Source organism: Pundamilia nyererei, unplaced genomic scaffold, assembly GCF_000239375.1.
Source record: "Pundamilia nyererei isolate P.nyererei 1_Seehausen unplaced genomic scaffold, PunNye1.0 scaffold00420, whole genome shotgun sequence".
In the NCBI taxonomy this organism is placed as follows: Eukaryota; Metazoa; Chordata; class Actinopteri; order Cichliformes; family Cichlidae; genus Pundamilia; species Pundamilia nyererei.
The window spans coordinates 78,379-98,640 of record NW_005187821.1 but is presented as its reverse complement, the minus strand read 5'-3'; the positions used below and the strand labels follow the sequence as shown (position 1 = coordinate 98,640).

At 43.9% G+C, this 20,262-nt stretch overlaps 1 protein-coding gene across 2 annotated transcripts in view; it reads left to right on the top strand.

Moving 5' to 3' along the window:
* The window catches only part of zfr (zinc finger RNA binding protein), a 46,134-nt gene extending 26,681 nt beyond the window's left edge, over positions 1-19,453 (top strand). The window contains exons 9-20 of one of the 2 annotated variants that reach the window (XM_005753313.1): positions 2,578-2,768; positions 2,851-2,970; positions 3,552-3,697; positions 4,467-4,632; positions 5,219-5,421; positions 6,125-6,275; positions 6,839-6,980; positions 8,912-9,009; positions 9,830-9,925; positions 13,945-14,056; positions 15,477-15,574; positions 18,448-19,453. In XM_005753313.1, coding sequence (XP_005753370.1) covers positions 2,578-2,768; positions 2,851-2,970; positions 3,552-3,697; positions 4,467-4,632; positions 5,219-5,421; positions 6,125-6,275; positions 6,839-6,980; positions 8,912-9,009; positions 9,830-9,925; positions 13,945-14,056; positions 15,477-15,574; positions 18,448-18,630 — 1,706 coding nt within the window. In that variant the 3' untranslated portion in view covers positions 18,631-19,453. Of the gene's footprint in view, positions 1-2,577; positions 2,769-2,850; positions 2,971-3,551; positions 3,698-4,466; positions 4,633-5,218; positions 5,422-6,124; positions 6,276-6,838; positions 6,981-8,911; positions 9,010-9,829; positions 9,926-13,944; positions 14,057-15,476; positions 15,575-18,447 lie in introns of those variants that run through there. The other variant, XM_005753314.1, reaches the window with a different exon arrangement.
* Positions 19,454-20,262: the final 809 nt, after the last annotated feature.

Genomic DNA, 20,262 nt, shown 5'->3' with positions numbered 1-20,262 from the left:
CTGGTGCAAATTACTGACCTCTGTCATCATTTTAGGTGGGGGAACTTGCACAATCGGTGGCTGACTAAATACTTTTTTGCCCCACTGTATATGCCCTGTAGCTGTAGAAAAGGCTAACATTGTTATCTTTTTACAAAAAAACAGCTGAACATGAGAGGTTTTTGGACAAAGTTTGTGTTCTCCATTCTTTGAGCACCGTTTAAGCACCTGCACCGTTTCAAAAGTACCGATTTGGCACCGGTATCGGATAAAACCTAAACGATACCCATCCCTAGTTATGGGTGACTCCAGCAGGCTGACGTGACCTTCAGGGAGCTGAGGGAATACTAAGTCGAGTTAAGCCTTGTTATGTCCATCTCAGACTGGTATAAATTTGTGTAGAATTCTCTAAAGCACTCATTAATCTGACGGTTTCCTACTTGCCTTTCACCATTCACATCACAAATTAGGCTTATTAGCTGATTCAAAAAGCCGTCGTCTGGCAAAAAGGACGTCTCTTTCAGCCTTTCGCATTATCAAATTACGCAAAGATGTCCTAGCAATTTTAAGCTCACTTAATGTTTCAGCTGATTTTGTTACATTGTTTCTCCAGCTTTTTTATATTATTCTCGATCTCTAACTGCCTTGTTAATCGTTGTTTTCTTTTATGACTTTTGTATGAAATAATCATCCCTCTCATGTAAGCCTCATAACTATCCCATGAGGTTCTCGGGTCTATCTCCTCTATAGCAGCGGTCCCCAATCTTTTTTGCGCCACGGACCGGTTTATGCCCGACAATATTTTCACGGACCGGCCTTTAAATACAAGAGGATAAATACAACAAAATAAAACTAGTACCAGTACCGAAAAAAATATTTATTCATAACACACGTGAAAAGACCCAGGAAAACAGAGTTAACGATAAAAACGATAACAAAAACCCCTGAAAACTATACATTTCACACCTGAGCCTCTACTCTCACGGCCCAGTACCAAACGACTCACGGTCCGGTACCGGTCCAAGGCCCGGGGGTTGGGGACCGCTGCTCTATAGCAATATTTCTAAAAATAATGTTGTTTGCTCTGTTATGAAATGTATACATTTCTCATCCAAAAGGGACAGTGTGCTCATCTTCCAAGACATGGGGCGCTCAATATGCCTCATGGGTTGAATGGTTAGGAGTGTGGTCAGAGAGACCTATATGATCAATCTTTACCTGCTGAACCAACTGACTGATACTTGGACATAAAAATATAATCTATACGAGATGCTGACAAGTGAGGGTTAGAGTGGAAAGTGTACTCTTTAGATAATGGATTATAGTGTCGCCAGACGCCCATAAGGTCAAGCTCATTTACAATTTGCCAAAGGGCTTTGGAATTTTTTGTCAAAGTAGATTGTGGGGGAAGTTGATCCATTTTTGGGCATAAAACACAGTTAAAGTCACCCGCTAATATTATATTAGCACAGTCCATGACCACTAATTGACTAAATAATACCGTGTAAAACTCATCATCCTGTGCATTCGGCGCATATATATTATCTAGGAGAACAGTTTCCCCATTCAACATCCCTTTAACCAAAATATATCTTCCTTCATTGTCCTTGTGAGTGGCTGTAACAGTGAAGGAAAGATTTTTGTGTATAAGGGTAATAAACCCCCTTTTATTTGTGGAGTAGGATGAAAAAAATTTGACCAACCCATTCTCTACAGTATTTGTTATGTTCATCATCTGTCAGATGGGTTTCTTGCAAAAAAGCAACGTGAATCAAATCTTTCTTCAGAGAATTTAGACTTGACTTTTTTTCACCACATTGTTGGACCCTTTAACATTCCAAGTACTTATCTGATATATAAGAAGAGTAATATATATTTTGTGTTGTTACATATTTAACCAAATCTGCATTTGACCAGTCTGAACCTATCGACCAAAATAATTGAGCATAAAACAAGAACACTGGTTCCCAGCAAAACCTGAACACAAAGCCTGGAAACCTCAACCCTCCCCAACACAAATAACAAATCCTCAGCGTCGCACATGGTCTCATTTTCGGGGCTATTGCTGGCTGCTATGTCACTGCTAGCTTTCGCTTTGACTCCTCGTTTGCATATTTCTCTCTTTTTGCTTGAATTGAAGGTGTGCAAAAAACTCGTCTAAAGACATTATATAAACATTCGAGGCAATTTGTTGGCAAAATGAGCTAAGATACTAATATTTTACAGCTGGCCAGTGCAGAGCTCATAAACTCACATCTGCTCAGTGCAACGCATCACATGACACATCACGTGGTTAATAGGTTCAGACTGGTCAATTAATCCATTCTAAATACATAGGAGCAGGTTTTCAGGCTTGTCCCTCCACCACATTCAATAATCTAAAGATTGGCATCTTAATAAAATGCCTGGCTAATGTTGGGCTTGAGTAAGAAATCACACGTTTCCTGTGATAAACAGTTTAAAGGTACAGAGGTGAGCATCAAAAGCATACCTTTCCTTTGTAATCCACTAAACACACGAGCTGTATAGTTGTTCTGTGACTGTACTTCACTTTCTAGGTTTTATGATGATTAAATACGCGTCATTGGTGACATGCAGGTGGGAACAAATTACAGACCACAGTGAAGATGGAAGATTCCAGGGCAGAGGCCAAAGTCGAGGCCTCTAAGCCTGTCGCAGCCTCTTCAGGGTCCCAGGAACCCAAGAGTGACATTCCAGATCTTTCCACATCATCCCTTGCTGTACTGCAGAGTGATGTTCAGCCTGTTGGCCATGACTATGTTGAAGAAGTGAGTTTGAACAAACTGGGACATACTTGGGAACAATGCAGGAATTCAAACTTGGAGTGTAATGTGTTACTTTCTTTTCCAGGTCCGCAACGATGAAGGCAAAGTCATTCGCTTCCACTGCAAGTTGTGTGAATGTAGTTTCAATGATCCAAATGCAAAGGAGATGCATCTAAAAGGTCGCCGGCATCGCCTACAGTACAAGGTTAGTCTTCAAGCACTTCCCCAAATTAACAGCTGACAGCAGGAAATGCTCTTTTGATAACACGTGTTCCTATCATACACATGAGGGAAAGCGGTCCCCTGATCCAGTCTGTGTGTTTGAGCACTGCACAGGTGAACTGAGCTAAACTCACCTATCTTCACATACAGTGTTGTGCAAGAAGTCACTTTGTTATTTTTTACTTTCATTCAGCCAGACTGTAGCAGCTTCTCCTCTGTGACGACAGGGCACATTTTCCTGCCACACACTGTACTTTATTTACTTCACTCCCCTTAGACAGACGCTCAGACTGCATGCCCTGCTTTGTCACGTCGCACACGCTCCTCTGGTCGTGCCCCGTTGTACTCGATGCTTTTCAGAGCCTCTCTCAAGGATGGAACCATTGTTATCCACACAAAAGACAACTTGGCAGACAACTAATTTTAAACTGTATCTCACAGCACTTTGTTACAGTATCATCATCATGATGTCGTCCCTCGTGGCATATGGTCAGCGGGGGGCACAGCTGCTTAGCCTTACGTTTATAACCAGTCGAGTTCTTGATTGCAGTTTTTGTTTTGTAGAAAAAGGTAAACCCAGACCTCCAAGTAGAAGTCAAACCCAGCATTCGAGCCAGAAAGATCCAGGAGGAGAAGATGAGAAAGCAGATGCAGAAAGAAGAGTATTGGAGAAGAAGAGAAGAGGAGGAGCGCTGGAGAATGGAGATGAGGTATGGCTATGATCTTGTTATTAGTGGGTGGAGATGGTGGAGTCATGTATGCACCTGTGCCTTATCAAAAGGTCACCTATGGGCTGTAATATTATGTCTGTTTGCGTAATTGGTTGTTACATTTTAATAATAATAATAATGGATTGCATTTATATAGCGCTTTTCGGGACCCCTCAAAGCGCTTTACAATGCCACTATTCATTCACTCTCACATTCACACACTGGTAGAGGCAGCTACAGGTGTATCTCTATGTCTATTCATATTAATGTACAGAATTCACCTGCTTGCTGCTACTACTGCACATTCACCCAGTGTATATACTATATGTAGATATATATAATGTTCTTCCTCTACACCCCCCCAATTTTTGCACATGTCGAGGAGCGTGTCAGGCTACATTTCACTGTGTGTTATACTTGTATAACTATGCATGTGACAAATAAAGAACCTTGAACAGCTGCCCTGGGGCACTGACAGAGGCGAGGCTGCCATATCGCGCCATCGGCCCCTCTGACCACCGGCAGTAGGTAAAGTGTCTTGCCCAAGGACACAACGACCGAGACTGTCCGAGCCAGGGCTTGAACCGGCAACCTTCCGATTACAAGACGAACACCCAACTTTTGAGCCACGATCGCCCCATTTTCCTTCTATAAAGTACAACAGATGATACACGCTTTTTTTCCCAGGAGCAGTGAAACATTTCTACATGGTGCAAGAAGGAGACAGATAAAATATTTGAGTGAGACCAGTTCTGGTTTACATTTTCAGGCGTTATGAAGAAGACATGTACTGGAGACGCATGGAGGAGGAACAGCACCATTGGGATGAGCGGCGTCGTATGCCAGATGGAGGATATCCACAAGGGCCTCCGGGCCCTCCTGGTCTACTCGGAGTCCGCCCTGGCATGCCCGGCCTGCAGCCTCAGGGGCCTGTGGTAGGAGATGTCTTTGGGGTTTTTGTAATAAGACACTAATAGAGTAGTTGTAAAATAAATAAGCTCTCAACAGAGCTTATGGTTGACGGTGCCACAGACTGAAAGCTCTGTCCCCCAGTCTTTAGTCATGTACAGGGAACAACTAACAAAGTCTGAGCCCATCACTGAAAACAATGAGCATGCTGGACTTGGCAGTGAACAAAAGGAAACAAGAGCCTGGCTGATCTTTAGGATATAGTTCTAGGAACTGTGGACCCCTCTGCTGCCTGCGGTTCTGTTGCACTAACGAACATTTGAGGAAGATTTATGGCTTTTGCAGTGAAGGCTCCAAGAACTTAGCTTTTCTCTTATCTGGTTGTGTATTCTGAGTTTGACTACGATGGCCATCTCTTGTTTGAATTAACAAAAAATGCAATTGACAGTTATTGTTAAAAAATAACGCGTTTTTTTTCTTGGTTTGGCTTTTAAGAGGTGAAATGTATCATTTGAAAGTCTGTTTTTTTTATACCTGTTTAAGCTTTTTGATCTTAGCGCTGGCATGTCATTTAATAAAACCTAAACCTGTTTGAACTGTTCCATCTTACAGCCTCCACGCCGGCCCGACTCCTCAGATGACCGCTACGTTATGACCAAGCATGCAGCCATCTACCCCTCAGAAGATGAGCTTCAGTCCATCCAGAAAATTGTGTCAATTACAGAACGTGCTCTCAAACTGGTGTCTGACATAATTACAGACCAGGACAAGACCAAAGAAGAAGACAAAGAGAAGAAAGAACCAGCAAAAGACAGGTCTGTGGGTGGATGAAAATCTTTAGTTTTAGTAGTAGAACAGTCTTTGATGAAGCCCCTAACCCACCGAGACAGTTTCAAGGTCGGTCAGGAGCCAGTGCCGAAGTTCAGGTCATTTCTGTTTGGCAGATCCAATAGCCCTTTACCACTGGTACGTACTCAGCCCGGCTCTTTTAGGGTGTGCGGTTAGGTTGTAGTAACCTTGAGGTTAGAGGTCAAGTTGAAATGTGTGATAAGCTGAGCACACAGTGATGCAGGGTTTTGATATTCATACTGTGGGTGCATCTACTAGGTGGCCATTGCCACTATTTTTAGTACCTTCTCCTACTTAGTACCTACTTCCAGCTGCGTTGCTATAACAACCCAAGGCACATTGAGGTGGTGCTGTTCACATGTATGTAGTGCTGCAGAGCTGTGCCCCCCGTCTTGTCCCACATGTGTGCGCTGGGTCGGAGATGCTCTGAATCTCACTGTACGTGTGTGTAGTGACAATAAAAAGGCAAAACAACTGACACAGTGCAGTCGGTGCTCCTGGGGAAGGAGGGGGTGTAAGATTATGCTGAGAACCACTTACTCCAAGGTTTGACTCTCGTGTCCAAAGAAAAACTGATGTAGTGACTTGGCTCTCCTGAGGCAGGAAAACTCGCTTACTTAGGGGGATTTCAAGTCTAATAGTTGCTGTTGTGCTTTGCTCATTTCCCAGAGCCCTGAAGGGAGTGATGAGGGTTGGTGTCCTGGCCAAAGGCTTGCTGCTCCGTGGGGACAAGAATGTCAATCTCGTCCTGCTCTGCTCTGAGAAGCCCACCAAGAGCCTCCTCACCTCCATCGTGGAGCACCTCCCCAAACAGCTAACAGTAATATCTTCACCATGTCACCCCACACTTGTTCTTTAGTGGCAGCTTTGACAGACACCCCACTTAGATCACCCGCCTCAGTTCGGACACAAGGCATACAAACTGCTGTTTTTATGAAGACCAACTTCTTTCTTCAGATTGCCTAAATATTTACTTGTGAATATGCCTCAGAGTAATCTGTTAGATGAGAGTATTGATACGGTAGCCTGTCATGTGACCTGTTGTGTACTTGCACCAGTTCCAGTATTTTTGTGCCCCTCAGGAGACTTCCTGAGGGGTCCTCATGAACTGAATGAGGGTATAAACTGGAGGGGTTCAGCAGCTTTCAGGGATGAAGAAGCTCTGATTTTCTTGCTGCATATTACAGAGTTACCGTACGCACACACAGACTGGGGCTGCGATGCAGAGTAACCTCACCGCTATGAAGCTGGTTTACCTTCTTAACCATCACAGGGTTTAACTGTACATATGAAAGTGTCCACTGAGCTGACTACGTACGCCCCTCAAGTTATTTCTTTTGGAAATGAATTGATTTTCACTTTTTAAAAAATGTTCTCCTCCAGATGGTAACATCAGAGAAATATGAAGTCAAAGGGTCTGTCCAGGAAGCAGCCATCATTCTGACGTCCTGTACCGAGCCAAAGATGCAAGTGACAATCACGCTGACTTCACCCGTCATCAGAGAGGAAAATGGCCGGGATGGAGGTTGGAAACCCAAGACAGCCTTTCGCTTTCTTTTTTTTTGATATTTATCTCTCTGTAAAATCAGTTTCAGTATGTTGGTTGACGCTCTGAAGAGCACTGTCCTGCTGGCACACGGTGGTTTTGCCGTTGTAGTGGTCTAGTCCATGTTCCTTATTTGATTCAGCTGAAAGAGCTCATTAACATGAGAGATCATTTCTTACCTTTACTGTGTTGTGCACAGTGTGAACTGCCTTTATGTAAACAGCAAATTATAGTTTTTAAAACCTAAATGAAACCTCAGATTTCTATAATCTGCTTTATGAGACGTCCAACCTAAAGATTGTCTGAGTCTTGTAATTGCGTGGTTCTCATTACTACTTTGTTTTGTTGTAAAGAAAATGAAAAGGGTATGTGCCAGCAGTATTGCTCTCGTGCTTTTGCTCTGTAATTCTTACCTCTCAGATGCTATCGTTATCCTTTAAACAAAGCATGATCAGTGTTTGCATTGTGTTAAGTCTAGTTATTCCCAGGTGAGATTCTGTTTTGTTTCCTGTGTTTCAGGGGATTGTTTCCATTTTGTTGTTGGGAGACATACATTACTTTTTTTCCAAATTTCCATCAAGCTATGCGACAAAAGACAATTCCTGTACGCGTCTAAGTGATAAATGAACAGACGTAGGAGACACGACACGTCTTAAAGTTTAATCTGAACTAGTTGTGCACAGGTGGGAATTTTGCGTTGCTTTTGTAATCAAGATTTGGCCAAGTTGGAGAAATTTGGTTGTGATTTTGTCACAGGAAACAAATGTTCCTTTTGTGTACTGAACACTTCACCATGCTGACGTCCCCTGTTCTAAAGTGCTCCCCTGAGTTGATTCGTGTCGTCTTGTTACATAAACTGCACTCAAAATTGGGCTCAAAGCGGCTCATGTTTAGCTAAAAGCAAACACCTTTAACCTCAGACATTATGAAAAAGGAGTACAAACGATTTGAAGATGGTCAGCTATTCTACTGAATCAGTAACTGTGATGATTGTTCTGAGGATTATTCTTAGGGGAGTATTAATAAAAGTTCAGGAAAGGAGACTATGGCAGAGGAATCTGTGGTTGCACCTGAATATGGCTTCTGGTGTATAATGATTGTTGGGGTCTTATTCCAAACTACTGATGTTAGGTTTTTGCATGCATGATATCCTAACCCTTTTGTTTTCTTGTACTTCTCCTCTTCAGCAACCATTGCTTCCTCTTTTTATATATATTTTTTATCTATATCTATATATATCTATATATAGATATATATATCTGATGTAATATACAACTTGAGCACAGAGTTAAATTTTTCCTCCCCTCACTTTCTTTCGACACTAGTACATCGTCTCCTATGAAAAGGGTTGGTAGGGCCTGAGAGCTTCGGAAGGATTTTTGACCAAGGTTTTCTCACATCCCAAAAACTTTGCCACACCTACTGTTGCTGTGCCACTTTTTTTATCAGGTCACTTGCTATTTGCCCGTTCTTCCTAATTGTAACACAGTTCATCATTAGCTGTCGAATCCCTTGATTCTCAGTGCTTGAACAAGAAACATCTACAAAACGTCCATATTAATTTACCAGTTGCCAACAAACACAATTACCTGATAAAACAGTTTTGGCTTCAAACATTTGTGACCAAACACTCAGTGTAGCTATGGTATTGGTCTGTTTGTCTTAGATGAGTCTGTAAACATAATGACCTAACATGCTGTACACTGTCTGCAAACAAAGCTTCGACATTAGTGTTTTGCTGTGTTTTTCAAATGTCAGTGATCTCTTTGAAATTCTGAAAAAGCAAGTGTAGGTTGTTACGGAAAGAGAAGCTGGTATGTGTGGCAATGTGTTTGTTCTCTGCCAGCCTCGCTGACCTGGTCAAACACCCATTCCTCATCACCATTTTGACACTTGGAATTCATTTTTAGATGTAACCTCGGGTATGGTGAAAGACCCAGTGGACGTCTTGGACAGGCAAAAATGCCTTGACGCTCTGGCTGTTCTGCGCCACGCTAAGTGGTTCCAGGTTCGGAACATCATTTTACTTTCTTCTTGTAGCCTTATGAGATGCATTATTTCAGTATATTCATTTGTTTGGTTTTTTTGGGTTATAATTAAACTATTTATAGCAAAAACACACACACATATATTCAAGGATGTCATCTGTGCCAACAAAAATCTGGTCAAAGTATGTTGTATGTAGAGATGATAACCCAAGTTCATTTGAATCTCTCACAAAAAAACCTCCTAGCAAAGAATTGGCATCCTTGTATCCCCAATCCAATTTAGACTGACATATAGTGACATGTGATTCCATAAGGCTGCACAGTAACCAGCACAAGGTTGTACCATCCAGAAGTGCTTTCATGTTCAATGTTTGTATTGTTTTATTCTATATATTTTGTACAATGAGGATTGAGAGAAAAAGGAACATCTGTATATTTTGCTTTGATTTTGCTACCAGGCAAAGCACAGGCAAAGTAAAACAGATTTCCTTGCCTCTTTCAGTCCTTATATTCTCCTCTCAGGTGGACTCTTGTACTTTAAGTCCCTGTTTGTGAGATACCTGGACAAATCTGGGGTCAGGGTTTAGAAGATGGCAAGAAAAGTCCTCATTTCTTGTGCATCTTGCAAACTGTGACTTCCCTTACTAACTGCGAGGTCCAAGACTACTGGGAATGGCAGCTGATTGCAAACAGTTATGGCTTATATGCAAATCGAACCATACTCAAGCTTCCATTATGCACAGTAGTATTTGGAGCCTCTACAATGAAACTGATTAACGTGTTTGGTCCATCTCTTATCATGCTGGGTCACTCCATAAACCTAACTTTATTGCATCAAAGGCTAGAGCCAATGGTCTTCAGTCCTGCGTGATCATCATCCGAATCCTGCGAGACCTCTGCCAGCGAGTTCCCACGTGGTCAGCATTCCCCGGATGGGTAAGTGCCATTAACATTAGACCTCAACCGCAGTGCGTTTTGACACTTTGCGGTTTTTATAATTGAATTGTAAAATTCTGAGAAATTTCTATGGTGGTCTTGACTATCCTTCAGATGCCCCCCCAGGCACCTCATTGTGTGGGTTAATATGCTGAATGAAGTCTGTTTAGTGCTGGAGGAAATGGTTCATTTGTTGCTTTGCCTTCATGTGCATTGAATTGATATTACAGTCACAGAAAGTGTTGTGGTTGTTTTGATAAATGAGATTCTCAAAGACTAAAATGAAACGAGAATAGAAATGAAATTTCCTTAATTTTCCATTTCTGATTATAGAAGAATGTTCTCATGAAAAATAAAAATGCAGGGACGAAGTTACCCTGCCCAGGATGGGTATACAGAGGCCCCACTACAGAGTCCCGTTCACAGCTGGTGGGCACAGAGAAGACAACAGTCCACCCTCCTGTGGCCTTACCACCTCCAGTAGATGCCATAAGGGTCAAGTGACAATCAAGGGTAGAGGCTGTGGCATTCCAGTTCCCGGCTGCTGGGACTGGCTATAGAGATCAAAAATGTGACGTCATTTCCGGAGTAAAACCGCAAAGGATTGTAGGTACAAGTGGCTACTGCGCACAAGAAAACGGTCACACAGAGATAAACAGAGACGCAAAGAATTGCAAGAAGCTGTTGTATTATTAACTGCCATAGCCGGTCGCATGACAGCCGCTGGAAGCCGACGGGTAAAGCGATCGGTTTTTATCGGATTCCTTCGTGGAAGAAAAATTGTTCAAGTCATATTTCCGAAGTCACGAAGAGGCGACGGAGGGCCTGGATTGTGGGGCAAGTCCCGAAACACACGGTGGTACAAGAAATCCCTTTCACTGGAAAGAACAGTGACTGTCGCTGCCCCCTCTCTCTTCTAGTACTGCGGAGCAAATAGACAGACAGGACGGCCGGGGACGTCGCTGGGTTCTCTTTGCCCCGTTCTTATTTTAGTGGGGCGACCATGGTTCAGGAGGTTGGGAAGCTCATCTTGTAACCGGAAGGTTGCCGGTTTGATCCCCAGCTCTGTCTGTCTTGGTCCTTGTGCAAGACACTTCACCTACTGCCTACTGGTGTTGACCAGGGCAGCTGTGGCTACAACTGTAGCTGCCTCCACCAGTGTGTGAATGTGAGAGTGAATGAATAGTGGAATTGTAAAGCGCTTTGAGGGTCTTGAAAAGCTCTATATAAATACAATCCATTATTATTATTATTATTATTATTATTATTATTATTATTATTATTATTATTATTGCTGTGGCTGATGCCACTGGACTTTTAATGTTGTTTTTATGTTTTTACTGTGTTCTCCCTGGCCAGAGGTGTTTTTAACTGTTTTAAATCTTTTATGTGAAATAAATTATATTTTGGTAATCAAGTTTTATATTGTTTGATTGCCTTGGCTACTCCACTGCTCTGTCTGTTTTTTTGAAGGGTTGCCCTTTACTTAGAATAAAACCTGGTGTCCACCTACATATCGGGCTACTCGGCACATGTCAGTGTCCTGTACCCATCCGCCGGTAAACTGGAGCTGGGCTTGTTGCAGGAATCTGAAGTTACCAAACCCTTCATGAGTGTATGCACTCACACTTAGGACCATATAATTATAAATATGAGCGCGATGAAAGCTGGGCAGCACGCTAACGTCTTTAGTCTGCTCTGTGTGCTTGTATGGGTCTAACCCTTTCAACCCTTTGATTTTTTTCCTGGTACCTTTTTTATTTATTTATTTTTTTAATTTTACATTTTTTGGCCTTTTGTCTGTCTTGTCTGCCGTGCTCTCCTTCGTTTTATACATAACTGTTTTTGGAGCAAATAAAATGCAAGTAGGGATTAAAACTGCAGAATTAATGATTACCCCTTGCTGAAAGTGCTAGCGCTTGATGCAGTGTTTTAATTTTGCTGCCACTCGTACCTGCAATGCAACGCGTGAAAGTCACGTGGTCTGTTGATCTCTGAATGTCACCTCTTTGGTTGGGAAGGAGCCTGAACTGATGTGTGACGCTAAAGAGACACTCTGGGATCTGATCCAGTCTCGAGTTGTCCTTGGTTAGAGGCTGTGGGCAGGGGTGGGTATTCTTGTACCCCTCTGGCTGGCTACCTGTATGTTGGGATTTTTCCAGTGAATATTTGGTATATTGGGACTCTATTGTTTCCATTGACCTTTGTGTCAGGGAACAAGTCCTGACTTATCGTTTGTAGTTATGCACTGAAAAACAGTTCCCAGTACTCATTCTGCTTCAGCCGTTTCTGCTGGTACTGACTTGGTTTTTAGGGTTTTCCATTAGGTCGTAGTACCTGGTACCAGGTCATCTTTTTTTAGTCTCTATTCGGCTGGTGTACTAAGCGATCAAAGTTCATTCAATGTACAACATTGTTGTGTTGTGTGAGTCACATACTAATGATGTCATGGGGCTTTCCACTGTTTTGCTGTAATGACCTCACACATTAGTTGGTACTCGATTGTAATGGAAAACGATCACAGCCAAGTAGAGTCTAGCCGTGTTGAGCCAAGTGCATGCTAGTGGAGAGGGGCGTTTAGAGCCACTGGGTGCAGTGCTGGCGGGTAACCATTTCTCAGCGCTAATGTCCTGCTGAGAGACTTCGACCCTCATGTGGCCAACGACGGTGAGACCTAAGGGGGCATGACTGGAAGAAATGACCTGCCTGATCTGCGCCTGAATGGTGTTTGATATGGACATGTCATTAGCACACAAGTCCAATAACAGAATACCATGTTTGAACATAAGGGTGTTCATAAGTACACGCAGCACTGGGACACCCTGGGTCACGGGTTGATTTTGTAATTTGTGCACTAAATGTGGATGGAGTGCTACTGAGCTCAGGACGTAATCCTGCAGTGGAAGGGCTACTTCAAGGATCTCGTCAGGCCCACTAACAAGCCTGTTGTAGATGAAGCTGAGTCCAGGGATGAGGGGGAATGATCCGTCCAGTACCGGTGGCCCTGGGGTATATCGGATCATGTTGGTGAGGAGCATCAGCTTTTCATTTTTGTTGTGGAATGCTTGACCAGCTCATTGTCCCCCTGAGGACATTTGAAATGACTTGGGAGTTTGTCCTTAATTCTTAAGGACATGAGTTTAAGGTCAGGTTTATCGGCTGTTGATACTTGTCCAGTATCTTCAGATTTATTTATTTTTTTTGTCAGGCCACACTGTGCACCCTGGAGAAATCTGCCAAAATCTTACAGATGTTAAAGCTGTGAGAATTCCTGCTCTAAACGTCTTGGTGCATGCTCAGTCCATAAACACAGAAGAGCCATCAGGCCAGGACTCTGCAGTCTATTTACACCTACAGGCCAGTGGACACTGTTTCAATGATGAAGATGTAACATCCTGGACAGGGAGGAACGCTGGTTTGAGCGCCGAGTCAAGGAGGCCATTTACGTGAAAAGGGAAAGACCATCTCTGAATCGAGGAGGGGCCTAAGGGTACATCTGTCACCATCTTACAATGCTGTGATTGTAGCCATTCCCCAACTCTATGTGAATGGGACTCATGGCCATTGATCAGTGGTTGTTGATCAATGGTCATCACGGTTTGCATATTGATGATCAATAAACTGAGATCCCAGCCCATTGTTCCTTCAGTGGGCTGTGAGGTCAGTGTCCTGTTTATAAGGTGAGACTGAAGAAGTCACCTGATGATGATGATGAAACGTTTCTCCCACTGAAAACATCTGGATGAGCAGAATCAGCTGTTTGGGATACTGCTCAAAGCCATTTCAAACCTTCCACTGAAAGTCTGGCTCCTGACTGTTGAACTGTGTAAATGCTGAACTCAGCAGCTACAGCACTAACAAAGTCAGAAACCTTTCTAAAGCTTTGCTGGTATATTTGAAATATTTAAAGGTAGTGTAAAATATTAGGTATCTTAATTAATAAAAGTGATGTGAGAAAAGCCACAATGCTGTTCCCAACCATCTCTAACATCTTCTGTTCCTCTGTGTGCTCTGTTCAGGCCATGGAGCTACTGGTCGAGAAGGCCATCAGTAGCGCGTCTGCCCCTCTGAGCCCCGGTGATGCACTGAGACGTGTCTTTGAATGCATCTCCTCTGGGATTTTACTCCCAGGTAAGGTGGTTTGGCTTTCTTTTGCATTGTTAGTTTTGTACTTGAAGAAAATTGATTCCATTTCTGTTCTTAAATCAAAACTAAATGGCAGAAAGGTGGGCCAGTTCTGCTTCTGTTCTTGGCTTTTGTTGAGTTATTAAAGTTTTGTATTCTCCAGATTTTATTTCTTTTCAATTTTCTTTTTGTTTTGGGGTTATCTTCATTTCCCCTCAGTTAAATTATATTTTTCATTAGTTGCAGTCATGTTAAATGTTCTAATATAGGTGGTATTTGTCAGGGAAACATGTAAGAAATGTCTAATAGTAGCAAAATGTCTTTCAACTAACTTCAGTGAGTTTTCTGGGTTTAAGCTGTTGTCAGGCGGCTCTTTCACAGGAGGAACTGAAACCATTGTTCTGATCAAAGCTACAATTTCCCAATTTAAATAAGGCTATTTCACCACTCCCACTGACGGTCATTGTGTTACTGTGGTGAACGCATTCATTATGAATCAAACTTCCTTCCCTTTGTTCTGATCTGGGATCTGATTGCTTCAGTCAGGGAAGCTGAAGGGCTTCAGTAAAATATCACCAACTAAAATCAACCCCTGTAGCTCTTCGGTTTCCACAGGTCAGAGGTGCTGAGAACGTGAAATACTGAGGGAGCACTGAATTGTGAACATTTTCAGGACTGATTTTATAACCATGCAGAAGTATTGGGTGCGTTTCTGTACCCACGTCCTTTATTGCTCCTAATTCAGCTAGGTTTCTTTTAGCAGTTAACATTTGTTTACCTCGTGTGCTCTCCCGACACTTGGATCGCGTTTCAGTGCAGGCAAATTCAAAATACATGCTCCAAAGGAACACTTTTAAGAGCACACCAGATGCAGATGTCTGGGCATGAAGCTGTGTGCACCCATGGCTGTAGATCAGGAGGCCGATCCAAATAGCCTTGGGGGAGATGGCAAGCCCCAGTTTTTCTGTGATGCATCCTTTGGAGCCGGGGTATGAATGTTAGAAAACAATTAGCATAGGAAAATGCCCGGATGAATGGAGCAAGTTATTTGTGGTGAGTTTTTGCAGCAAGTGATATCGTTCACTGGCAATCAGGATAAGATGGTCAGAGTTTGTAGAGTAGATTTGCTTCTGTTTGCTAATGTTTATAGGACCACCTTGTGTCTTCCTTTTATATTTTATTTTCCCTTGCTGTAAGAGCTCTAAGAGCAGTAAAGGCTGCACTTGGTGTAAACGCATCTAATGCTTTATGCAAGAAGATATAAAGAACCAGATCTGTGACAATCAAAGGGTTTGATGGGTGGTTTTATATTCACATTAGAAATCGCGACGTATACTCAAACCCCCAACATCTGGCCTATTGGCTGGTTGGTGTGTTGATCAGTAGGATTTGAATACCTCCTAATGAAGTGTGTTTTTCCCACTAGGTGGACCAGGACTGGTAGATCCCTGTGAAAAGAAGCCCGTGGATACCCTGGCGACTTTGGGAGAGCAGCAGAGAGAGGACATTACCTCAAGTGCCCAAGTAAAAAAATCTATATCTCTGTAAACATGCAGACACGTTTAGCATTTGAAAATATTTAAGATGAGTTGCTGCTGCTTTTGTTTGATTTTTAAGATTGTGGTTACATGATCGTAAAGCATTTCTCCTTCAAAGATCTGAGCAAACCACCTGTTAGATTCAGCACCTGGCAATCTGATTGTTGTGTTTGACAGCCTTAGCATTAGAGATAAGATCAGATGACCTTTATTAGTCCCACAGGTGGGAAATTTCTTTCGTTATGTAGCAGAAATTAGAAAACACTGGAATGGAATAAAATAAAAATAAAATACTATATACAGTAGAATAAAATAGAATACAAATGCTATATACAACTGAGTAAAAAAATACAAAAGTACAACTTTGTCAGAAAAAGAGTATTACACTTAGTGTTATTGCACATGTGTGGATGTGTTTGATCAGTTGAAGTCTTTGTTGTGGAGTCTGACAGCAGTGGGGAGGAAAGACCTGTGAAATCTCTCCGTCCCACACCGTGGGTGCCGCAGCCACTGAAGGAGCTGCTCAGTGCTGTCAGAGGCTCCTGCATGGGCTGGGAGATGTTGTCCAACAGGGATGACAGCTTAGCCACCGTTCTCCTGTCACTCCCCACCTCCACTGGGTCCAGAGGGCAGAACAGAGCTGGCCCTGCGGATCAGCCTGTTCAGTCTCTTCCTGTCCCCAGCAGACCACACCGTAAAAGATGGCTGAGGCCACCACAGAGTCATAGAAGGTGTTCAGGAGTGGGCCCTCCACTCCAAAAGACCTGAGTATCTGCAGCAGGTACAGTCTGCTCTGCCCTTTCCTGTAGAGGGCGTCTGAATTATGAGTCCAGTCCAGTTTGTTGTTCAGATGAATACTAAGGTACCTGTAGCTGTCCACAGCCTCGATGTCCATACCTTGGATGTTCAGTGGTTGCAGTGGAGGATGCTTGTGCCTGTGGAAGCCTACCACCAGCTCCTTGGTTTTACTGGTGTTGATCTGGAGGTAGTTCAGCTGGCACTAGTCCACAAAGCCTTGGGTCAGTTCTCTGTACTCCCTGTCGTCCCAGTGATGAGGCCGACTATTGCAGAGTCGTCAGAGAACTTCTGCAGGAAGCACTGGGTGGAGTTGTGAGAGAAGTCTGCAGTGTAGAAGAGGAACGGAGCCAGAACCGTTCCCTGTGGCGCCCCCGTACTGCAGACGACCCTGTCCGACACACAGCCCTGAGTCCTCACATACTGTGGTCGGTCAGTGAGGTAGTCCAGTATCCATGTAGTGAGGTGATAGTCCAGGACCGTGGGAAGAATAGTGTTGAAGGCACTGGGGAAATCAAAGAACATGATTCTCACAGTGCTTCCAGCGGTCTCCAGGTGAGAGAGGGAACGATGTAGGAGGTGAATGACGGCATCATCGGCTCCAATGCCAGGCTGGTAAACAATCTGAAGTGGGTCCAGTGATGAGCTCACCAGGTGCCAAAGCTGAGCCAGGACCAGCCAATCCAGGGTCTTTATCAGGTGGGATGTCAGAGCCACCGGCCTGTAGCTGTTGAGGTCCTTGGGGCGTGAAGTCTTTGGCACTGGTACAACACAGGAGGTTTCCCAGAGCTGTGGTAAATGGCCTGCATTTGTATAGCGCTTTTCTAGTCCATAGGACCATAGGACCCCAAAGCGCTTTACACTACATTCAGTCATTCACCCATTCACACACACACATTCACACACTGGCGATAGCAAGCTACACAGCTGCCCTGGGGCGCACTGACAGAGGCGAGGCTGCCGGGCACAGGCGCCACCGGGCCCTCTGACCACCACCAGTAGGCAAACACGGGGTTAGTATCTTGCCCAAGGACATTTGGCATGCAGCCAGGATGCAGCCTGGGATCGAACCACCGACCTTCTGATTAGTGGCTGACCTGCTCTGCCACCTGAGCTACAGCCACCCCAGCTTTGGGACTCTTCCCAGCCTCAGGCTCAGGTTGAAGATGCGCTCCATCACCCCACACAGTTGGTCCGCGCAGGACCTGACGACCCTCAAGCTGATGCCATCTGGGCCCGCTGCCTTCTTGGCTTTAATCCTCCTCAGTTCCCTCCTAACCTGGGTGGTTGAGAGAGACAGGCTGGAGCCTTGTGTTGAGTGTGTATTGGATGCTGTTGTTGGGGGTGGGGAGGAGTGAGCAGGGTGAGTAGAGGACGTGTGAAGTGTCAGAGGTGGAACAGCAGCAGTGGGGGTGGGTGAGTCTGCAGCCGATGTTGCAGACTGCCTCATGGATGAATCAAATCTGTTGAAGAAATGATTCAGTTCATTTGCCCACCTCACATCCCCCCCAGGCAGAGAGTTCTGCTGTTTGTGGCCCGAGATGGTTCTGAGGCCTCTCCAGACTTCGCCAATGTTGTTTTGCTGAAGCTGGTTCTCAGTCTTCTGTCTGTAGCTGTCCTTCCCATTCCTTATCAGTCCTCCATTAGATGAATACAAACCCAGTATGTGCTCTATCCCTCGTCTGCACGCTGTCCTGTCAATCCTGCTCACTCCCAGGGAACATCTCTGACTCTCGTTGCTCCCACCACTCTCTCCCAATAACTCTGTCTTCTGACCTCCATCCTGCTGACAGCAGTGAACCCCATGATGATCCTGCTAGCGTACTCTGTACCGTACTCCAGCGTGGATGTCACGTTAAATCCACCTGCAGCATTCCCGGGCTTGCTTCCCTTCGTCCTGGTGCCCCAGTGGAATCACTGGCTTTGCCCTTCTGTCAGGTTTTTGCCAAGTAGTTGATCAGGTCACACAAAGAGTAAATAACCCCCCAAACGTGCACCTCCGAGGCTGTTGAAAGGTTTGCTTCTGCTCTTTGACTCACATGTTCTCCAACTTTGTGTGTTTAGTTTGCTCTTAGGCTGCTGGCGTTCCGTCAGATTCATAAAGTTTTGGGAATGGACCCTCTACCGCAGATGAACCCTCGCTTCAGCATCCGCAACAGCCGGAAGCGTCGCCGTGACAACAGCGATGGCACAGACAGCTTCGAGGGCGAAGGCAAAAAAGACAAGAAAGATTACGACAGTTTCTAAGCTTGCGTTATGAATTGAATCTACATACCAGCTGTACTAAAATGTCGTATGCTCGTCTCCTGTGTACTGGCTTCTTTGTTTTTAAGCTCCAGGTGTACCAGCCTAACTACAGCCTGACTTTGTATGACACACACGTGTATTGTTATTAGTTGTAGATTTCTTACCGTGAGGGCTGAGGACTCTGTGCTAGATGGACGTTTTTACCTGACGTGCTTCTTACAAGAATGAATACAGCAGAGCTTGTGTCACTGCTCCCCACCTGTGTGTTTAAAGTGGAGCCGGACTGAACTGTAATGTGGGTCAGAAGGAAGCGTGAGGAGAAATATCAATGCCTTCATTCATCTGTACAGTTGCATTCAGAGCTGGTCTGTGTTTTTGTTGTTATTGTGAACCTTTTATTTGGCCAACAGATATGTCAAAGTTCCTGTATCCCTGTGCTTAATGCAAGTGCTGTTTGATGCTGTGGTCTTGTTACGTTTCAATGCTAATCTACACTTCAGATGAAGACCTATGGGATGCAGCAGACTATGAAGAATATTTCAGTGTTGATATACCTTTGTTAGTAGTGACATTGTAAGCCCAGGTATGTAGTTTTGTCTATTCATTTGCATATATAATAAGTATTTGTGTAATCTATAGATGTAAAAAGACAAGTTTTGATTTGTGGAAAAAGTGGCTACGTTGACACTGCCGACTGTTCTGGCTTTTAAATTAGTTTTCTTGTGTAATGGGGATTGTATTGGCTTGCTTGCCTCATACCTTGGTTAGGTGCTAAATCAGTTCTGTCCTGAGGAAAAGGAATAAAGATTATTACTGACTGAGAGATGTCTGTCCTGCCCTGAATGTTCACTGTGCTCTGCTCACACGTCCAGCACAGTAAATGCATTTCCACCTGTTTCTCCGGAGCACATTTTTCCTCATGATGGCAAGTAAGTACCCTGCTGTCCCTACATTTACTCACTGACTGACCCGTTCAGCTGCTTGGTAAGGAAAGTATGTGGGCCGATCACATGGCAGTAACTCGGCATCGATCAGAATCTGAGGAACTTTATTGATCCCAGAAGGAAGTTTGCTGCTATAACAACTCAACAAGCACTTTCATAAAATGAGTGCAGAAACAGAGATAATAATAGAGAAATACTAACATAAATATAGTTACAAATGTAAAGGACGTGTGCAAATATGTTGTGTACAAAAGTGACTGCATGGAGGTGTGAGTAATTTATAGTCAGGATGATCTGAAGCTCAAACTGAGCATGAGAATAGAGCGAGGGGAACTGTAGTGTGCTGGTTAGTGCTGTTGTGTATGAGTGTAATTACAAACCACCTGTATGCAGGGTTAAGTGTTTTTCTATCTGTGACTTTTCTGAGTCACAAAGGGAAGGAGAATGAACACGCGTGTAACGAATGTTCTTAAAACGTGGTTATTTCATCGGGCCTTCAGCAAAGATGCAGAAGAAACGAGGTCAAACACCAAGTGGGGAGAAGCTGAGCGACAGATGAGACAAAGCTGTCATCTCCTACGTAGCAGGTTTGTCACAGAAATTCAGAACCGTTTTCTACAAGCAGGACATTGCAGTGCATCTCAGACCCAGCCACACACTCGAGCTGTAGGGTGGCTCGACCGTGGCA